Source organism: Cherax quadricarinatus, chromosome 61, assembly GCF_038502225.1.
Source record: "Cherax quadricarinatus isolate ZL_2023a chromosome 61, ASM3850222v1, whole genome shotgun sequence".
NCBI lineage: Eukaryota > Metazoa > Arthropoda > Malacostraca > Decapoda > Parastacidae > Cherax > Cherax quadricarinatus.
The window spans coordinates 3,282,307-3,290,935 of NC_091352.1; the positions used below are offsets into that span (position 1 = coordinate 3,282,307).

General features: G+C 37.8%; 1 protein-coding gene across 1 annotated transcript in view; it reads left to right on the plus strand.

Annotated features, from left to right (window-relative positions):
- Window positions 1–7,881, plus strand: part of LOC128699440 (L-asparaginase) — a 33,547-nt gene extending 25,666 nt beyond the window's left edge. The window contains exon 15 of the mRNA XM_053792186.2: window positions 7,176–7,881. Within this exon, the coding sequence (XP_053648161.2) occupies window positions 7,176–7,204 (29 nt within the window). The 3' untranslated portion in view covers window positions 7,205–7,881. The remainder of the gene's footprint in view (window positions 1–7,175) is intronic.
- The last annotated feature ends 748 nt before the right edge of the window (window positions 7,882–8,629 follow it).

Sequence of the window (8,629 nt, forward strand, 5' to 3'; positions counted from 1 at the left end):
ATTTTTCTCACTTTATTGTTTATGAAAGAATAAAAATCTCATGCATCTGCAAAGGCCTGTAATTCATGCAAGAAGTATAAGGCCTCTGCATGCTTGTTTGGGATTTTTACTTTGTATGTGATACAGTAAGCTGTATGAAAGATGAGGTGAATCATAGAATTGATGAGGGGAAAAGGGTGAGTGGTGCACTTAGGAGTCTGTGGAGACAAAGAACTTTGTCCTTGGAGGCAAAGAGGGGAATGTATGAGAGTATAGTTTTACCAACGCTCTTATTTGGGTGTGAAGCATGGGTGATGAATGTTGCAGCATGGAGAAGGCTGGAGGCAGTGGAGATGTCATGTCTGAGGGCAATGTGTGGTGTGAATATAATGCAGAAAATTCGTAGTTTGGAAGTTAGGAGGAGGTGCGGGATTACCAAAACTGTTGTCCAGAGGGCTGAGGAAGGGTTGTTGAGGTGGTTCGGACATGTAGAGAGAATGGAGCGAAACAGAGTGACTTCAAGAGTGTATCAGTCTGTAGTGGAAGGAAGGCGGGGTAGGGGTCGGCCTAGGAAAGGTTGGAGGGAGGGGGTAAAGGAGGTTTTGTGTGCGAGGGGCTTGGACTTCCAGCAGGCATGCGTGAGCGTGTTTGATAGGAGTGAATGGAGACAAATGGTTTTTAATACTTGACGTGCTGTTGGAGTGTGAGCAAAGTAACATTTATGAAGGGATTCAGGGAAACCGGCAGGCCGGACTCGAGTCCTGGAGATGGGAAGTACAGTGCCTGCACTCTGAAGGAGGGGTGTTAATGTTGCAGTTTAAAAACTGTAGTGTAAAGCACCCTTCTGGCAAGACAGTGATGGAGTGAATGATGGTGAAAGTTTTTCTTTTTCAGGCCACCCTGCCTTGGTGGGAATCGGCCAGTGTGATAATAAAAAAACAGTAAGCTGTATCTGTTTTGAGTATTTAGCTTAGTTGATTAGATTAGATTAGATTTTTTATTTTGGCAAATTACATGGTTGTACAGAGGAATATAATAGTTCGGGTGTAAATGCCAAAAGCCCCTCTGTATGCTGAGCATTTCGGGCAAACGTAAAGATTAACTTAAGAATAGTAAGGCAATAATATATAGTTCATATGGTCATTTATTTAGTTGTAGCTACAGTTAGAGTAAGATGTAGATGGGACAAGAGGAAGGTGGCAACAACAAGTAGGAGGAAAGTGAAAGTGTATAAACTAAGGGAGGAGGAAGTTAGGGTGAGATATAAACGACTATTGGCAGAAAGGTGGGCTAGTGCAAAGATGAGTAGTGGGGGGGGTTGAAGAGGGTTGGATAAGTTTTAAAAATGCAGTATTAGAATGTGGGGCAGAAGTTTGTGGTTATAGGAGGGTGGGGGCAGGAGGAAAGAGGAGTGATTGGTGGAATGATGATGTAAAGGGTGTGATAAAAGAGAAAAAGTTAGCTTATGAGAGGTTTTTACAAAGTAGAAGTGTTATAAGAAGAGCAGAGTATATGGAGAGTAAAAGAAAGGTGAAGAGAGTGGTGAGAGAGTGCAAAAGGAGAGCAGATGATAGAGTGGGAAAGGCACTGTCAAGAAATTTTAATGAAAATAAGAAAAAATTTTGGAGTGAGTTAAACAAGTTAAAGCCTAGGGAACGTATGGATTTGTCAGTTAAAAACAGAGTAGGGGAGTTAGTAGATGGGGAGATGGAGGTATTAGGTACATGGCGCGAATATTTTGAGGAACTTTTAATTGTTGAGGAAGAAAGGGAGGTGGTAATTTCATGCACTGGCCAGGGAGGTATACCATCTTTTAGGAGTGAAGAAGAGCAGAATGTAAGTGTGGTGGAGGTACGTGAGGCATTACGTAGAATGAAAGGGGGTAAAGCAGCTGGAACTGATGGGATCATGACAGAAATGTTAAAAGCAGGGGGGGATATAGTGTTGGAGTGGTTGGTACTTTTGTTTAATAAATGTATGAAAGAGGGGAAGGTACCTAGGGATTGGCAGAGAGCATGTATAGTCCCTTTATGTAAAGGGAAAGGGGACAAAAGAGATTGTAAAAATTATAGAGGAATAAGTTTACTGAGTATACCAGGAAAAGTATACGGTAGGGTTATAATTGAAAGAATTAGAGGTAAGACAGAATGTAGGATTGCGGATGAGCAAGGAGGTTTCAGATTGGGTAGGGGATGTGTAGATCAAGTGTTTACATTGAAGCATATATGTGAACAGTATTTAGAGAAAGGTAGGGAAGTTTATTTTGCATTTATGGAATAAATGCTGTAAAGAGGTTTTATGAGGATAGTGAGGCTCAGGTTAGGGTGTGTAGAAGAGAGGGAGAATACTTCCCGGTAAAAGTAGGTCTTAGACAGGGATGTGTAATGTCACCATGGTTGTTTAATATATTTATAGATGGGGTTGTAAAAGAAGTAAATGCTAGGGTGTTCGGGAGAGGGGTGGGATTAAATTATGGGGAATCAAATACAAAATGGGATTTGACACAGTTACTTTTTGCTGATGATACTGTGCTTATGGGAGACTCTAAAGAAAAATTGCAAAGGTTAGTGGATGAGTTTGGGAGTGTGTGTAAAGGTAGAAAGTTGAAAGTGAACATAGAAAAGAGTAAGGTGATGAGGGTATCAAATGATTTAGATAAAGAAAAATTGGATATCAAATTGGGGAGGAGGAGTATGGAAGAAGTGAATGTTTTCAGATACTTGGGAGTTGACGTGTCGGCGGATGGATTTATGAAGGATGAGGTTAATCATAGAATTGATGAAGGAAAAAAGGTGAGTGGTGCATTGAGGTATATGTGGAGTCAAAAAACGTTATCTATGGAGGCAAAGAAGGGAATGTATGAAAGTATAGTAGTACCAGCACTCTTATATGGGTGTGAAGCTTGGGTTGTGAATGCAGCAGCGAGGAGGCGGTTGGAGGAGGTGGAGATGTCCTGTCTAAGGGCAATGTGTGGTGTAAATATTATGCAGAAAATTCAGAGTGTGGAAATTAGGAGGTGTGGAGTTAATAAAAGTATTAGTCAAGAGGGCTGAAGAGGGGTTGTTGAGGTGGTTTGGTCATTTAGAGAGAATGGATCAAAGTAGAATGACATGGAGAGCATTTAAATCTGTAGGAGAAGGAAGGCGGGGTAGGGGTTGTCCTCAAAAAGGTTGGAAGGAAGGGGTAAGGGAGGTTTTGTGGGCGAGGGGCTTGGACTTCCAGCAGGCGTGCATGAGCATGTTCAATAGGAGTGAATGGAGACGAATGGTATTTGGGACTTGACGATCTGTTGGAGTGTGAGCAGGGTAATATTTAGTGAAGGGATTCAGGGAAACCGGTTATTTTTATATAGCCGGACTTGAGTCCTGGAAATGGGAAGTACAGTGCCTGCACTCTAAAGGAGGGGTTTTGGGATATTAGCAGTTTGGAGGGATATGTTGTGTATCTTTATACGTATATACTTCTAAACTATTGTGTTCTGAGCGCCTCTGCAAAAACAGTGATTATGTGTGAGTGTGGTGAAAGTGTTGAATGATGATGAAAGTATTTTCTTTTTGGGGATTTTCTTTCTTTTTGGGTCACCCTGCCTCGGTGGGAGACGACTGACTTGTTGAAAAAAAAAAATGGTCATTAGATGAGTTAGAGTGAGTACAGGAGAATTTAATATTATACCAGGTAATGCTACATGGTTTTTATAAGTCTAGTAGAGACTTTTTACACTATTGAATTAGTTAATAAAGATTACAGTATTACAATGTAACAATTTAAAACAATTTTCAGTGTGATGTATTACAGTTTAGTACTGTTTAAAACAATGAAATTTGGTATTACAATGGAACAATTTACATTATGATGTACTGTATTACAATCTACTACTATTTATAACAGTGAAAAGAGCAGACATGATCAGGAAGACTATTGAAATGTATTCTTTTACAAGAATATTCTTTAATTTTGGTCAGCGATTCTCAATTTATTACCAAAATATATCTATTTACTATGACTAGCACATAAAGAAATGGAAAATAGGAAACAAAAATTGGATGGAAAAAGAAACAAAATTGTTGTATAATGCAATCAATTATTGATGTGTTTCCCCCATAATGCAATCAATTATTGATGTGTTTCCCCCATGCTGTGGTCTTTATTAAGTCTGTGACTTAAAAAGTCCCACTGTCAGAGGAAAACATTGTCAGTGAAGGATTGCATTATACTAATGCATTAGTGTGTCTTTTTTCACATCAAGATCTCGCAAATACCAAATTTTCCTCATAATGTTGCCAGTTTATTTTTTTTTCTAAATTACTGGATTAGTTTTTTTATTTTTCAGGTTGAATTATTTGCATGTCACAATACCATGAATGATGCCAAAGAACTTTAATCTCAATAATTTTCTTTGTACTTTTCATATAAGATAGACTGAGCAGAAGTTTTGTTAGGTACAAGGACAAGTGCAACTAATGTGACATTTTACTGTGGCAACGTTTCACTCTCCAGGAGCTTTACCAAACCATTATGACTTGATACAGCTCCTGAAGAGCGAAACGTTGCCACAATAAAATGTCACATTAGTTGCATTTTGTGTCCTGTTACCTAACATATTGTCGGTAATTCTATCAACATTAATACAGAAGTCTTGTTATAGGTGTATACCAGGAGGGTATCTGTTGTTTTTATTCTTCTTTGCTTATTTTAAACTTTGATCATTTTTTTCACATGAAATATTGTAATGCATTTTCATATTTTCATATGTTGTGTATCTTTGTACGTATATGCTTCTAAACTGTTGTGTTCTGAGCACCTCTGCAAAAACAGTGATTATGTGTGAGTGTGGTGAAAGTGTTGAATGATGATGAAAGTATTTTCTTTTTGGGGATTTTCTTTCTTTTTTGGGTCACCCTGCCTCTGTGGGAGACGGCCGACTTGTTAAAAAAAAAAAATTATATTTGTAGTTATCAAATGAAAGTGGGTATGATCAAGTTTAGTATATTATCTGTTATATGAGGTAAAATTAGGTTTGTCTTTAATCACTTGAATACCAAATTAAGCATCTTCCATTAGCCATATCAAACATCGATTTCAGGAGTCTCCCCATAAAGTTATATAATTATACAACCCATTCTACACATAGCAAGCATGGTTCTACATTGATTTAAAATGCATAATTTTTTTGCACAACTTAAGCTGAGACCAAAATTATATATTACTGTTATTCTAGATTAGCTTAGCCTGTCAATAATTTTTTTTTTTTATTATTACACTGGCCGATTTCCACCAAGGCAGGGTGGCCCGAAAAAGAAAAACTTTCACCATCATTCACTCCATCACTGTCTTGCCAGAAGGGTGCTTTACACTACAGTTTTTAAACTGCAACATTAACACCCCTCCTTCAGAGTGCAGGCACTGTACTTCCCATCTCCAGGGCTCAAGTCCGGCCTGCCGGTTTCCCTGAATCCCTTCATAAATGTTACTTTGCTCACACTCCAACAGCACATCAAGTATTAAAAACCATTTGTCTCCATTTACTCCTATCAAACACGCTCACGCATGCCTGCTGGAAGTCCAAGCCCCTCGCACACAAAACCTCCTTTACCCCCTCCCTCCAGCCTTTCCTAGGCCGACCCCTACCCCGCCTTCCTTCCACTACAGACTGATACACTCTTGAAATCATTCTGTTTCGCTCCATTCTCTCTACATGTCTGAACCACCTCAACAACCCTTCCTCAGCCCTCTGGACAACAGTTTTGGTAATCCCGCACCTCCTCCTAACTTCCAAACTACGAATTCTCTGCATTCTATTCACACCACACATTGTCCTCAGACATGACATCTCCACTGCCTCCAGCCTTCTCCTCGCTGCAACATTCATCACCCATGCTTCACACCCATATAAGAGCGTTGGTAAAACTATACTCTCATACATTCCCCTCTTTGCCTCCAAGGACAAAGTTCTTTGTCTCCACAGACTCCTAAGTGCACCACTCACCCTTTTCCCCTCATCAATTCTGTTTCACCTCATCTTTCATAGACCCATCCGTTGACACGTCCACTCCCAATCTGAATACATTCACCTCCTCCATACTCTCTCCCTCCAATCTGATATCCAATCTTTCATCACCTAATCTTTTTGTTATCCTTATAAACTTACTCTTTCCTGTATTCACTTTTAATTTTCTACTTTTGCACACCCTACCAAATTCATCCACCAATCTCTGCAACTTCTCTTCAGAATCTCCCAAGAGCACAGTGTCATCAGCAAAGAGCAACTGTGACAACTCCCACTTTATGTTTGATTCTTTATCTTTTAACTCCACGCCTCTTGCCAAGACCCTCGCATTTACTTCTCTTACAACCCCATCTATAAATATATTAAACAACCACGGTGACATCACACATCCTTGTCTAAGGCCTACTTTTACTGGGAAATAATTTCCCTCTTTCCTACATACTCTAACTTGAGCCTCACTATCCTCGTAAAAACTCTTCACTGCTTTCAGTAACCTACCTCCTACACCATACACCTGCAACATCTGCCACATTGCCCCCCTATCCACCCTGTCATATGCCTTTTCCAATAATTTATGCTGTGTTTATGTATAGTTAACTGCCAATAATGAAACTGCATCAATAGCAGCTACATCTGGCAGTGGTGAAGACATTATCATTGGTTAAATAATTTGAAAAAGTTGGAAACCTCAGATTGATTAGGTTGGAGGATGGGTAAACAAAAGGAACATTTATTCTAGTGTCTGTTGGTTTTTTTTTTTTTCTTGATGAAGCTATACATAAAAATGTGAAATAAACATGCACAGGGTTAAGAGAATTCTCCTTACAGAATCAGGCTTATTCATAACTTCACAAATTTTCCATCCACTCGAAGCAATTTTGTTAAAGATTTTATTAATGTTCCTTATGAGTTGTCTCTGTAGACATCATATATGAAATGTAGACACATTGATAAATCTTGCATTAGCAGGTCACACTGAATAATCATTTCTGGTCCAACAAACTTGAAGATTTCCACATAGTTTTCACTCTTGCTGCTCAAGACTTAAAATTTACTTAGTTTTTTACCTTTGCCAAAATTTTTGATGAGTTCTTTATAGATTTTGATCATTAGTAAATACTAATTTTTTTTTCCAGATTCTATGTATCATGCATCTCATTATCCTCACTTGATGTGCTTTGTCTTACAGAGGAAGTGCGTCACAGCGTGAGACACTGAGAACCACCACAAAGAACATAATCACTCCCAATAGATCTATATTCCTTATATACTCTTACTTCTTTCTGTAGATAATCAGTGGGTATTACTACAAAGAAAATGGTACTGGTAGGCTACCATATTAATACCATGCAGTGTTATATAAAAAAAATAAACTCTTTGCTATATGTATAATTATGATTCATTAACTTTGTAAATAGCTGTAGGCATTGTTATTTAATCTATAAGTGTCCAGTTTTAATATTCATTATAATAGCTTCTAATCATAAAGTCATGTATACAGTGTTTCATATAAATAACAATTCTATAGAATATAGAAATCCATGTAGAAAGTAAACTCTGTTTAAAATAACATTTTGCTATCCATGATACTATTATCAAAGCCCTATAAGGCAAGGAAGTCATTTTCTGAAAAAAATTCTAATTTCTGTATAGTGTCCTATATACTGTACATACTTCTTTTCTCTTTGAAATGTATATAGTATATTGTAAATTTATTTTCATCATTATTATATTTTTGTAATTTAGTATATAAATCATGATCTAAATGAATTTCCAAGATTTTCTGTATCACATTCAAACCCATGATATTTCTGTATCACCTTCAAATCCACAGTACTGTATTTCAACAGTATTATTACTTTATTAACTAAGATTTGAATAATGGCTCAGCAACATGGATTTTTGATTTTCCTGTTCAAAGGTCCAGCTTTTAGTTTGGAAACTATTTGTTGTTTTATGCTAGTGTAATGGGTGTATATGTTATGAGTGGAGGGATGAGAGCTTGAGATGAATATAGTATTGTGTTTGTGCTCCATTTAGTTTGTACAATAAGCAGAGAAGATCCTTCCTCCATAAACCATGCATGTCGTAAGAGGCGGCTAAAATGCCAGAAGCAAGGGGCTAGTAAACCCGTCTTTTATGTAAATTACTATATGTAAAAAGAAGAAAAACTTTCTGAAATTGTTTCTTCTTTTTTGGGTCACCTGCCTCGGTGGGAGACAGCTGGTGTGTTAACCCTTCGACTGTCGCGGCCGTATATATACACCTACCATCCGACTTACGACCTGCTCGACTTACGACCACTCGACTTACGACCGTGTTTTTTATGCCAAATTTCTGGGGAATAAACAACTATTTGTGTTGTACACAGTGTTTATCCTAAACCTTACAGTATAAAATACAGTACTTACAGTATAAAAAATAAAGTAAAACATGAAATACCAAAATAAAACAATAAAATAGTCATTACAAAAATGTTTTGTTGATATTCAGTAGTAAAGTTCGACTTACGACCATTTCGGCTTACAACCAGTTTCTCGGAACCGAACTCGGTCATAAGTTGGATGGTAGGTGTACGTTTTACGAGGTACCGTGTTTGACATATACTGTACTCATAAATTCTAGCGGCATTAAATCAAGCAG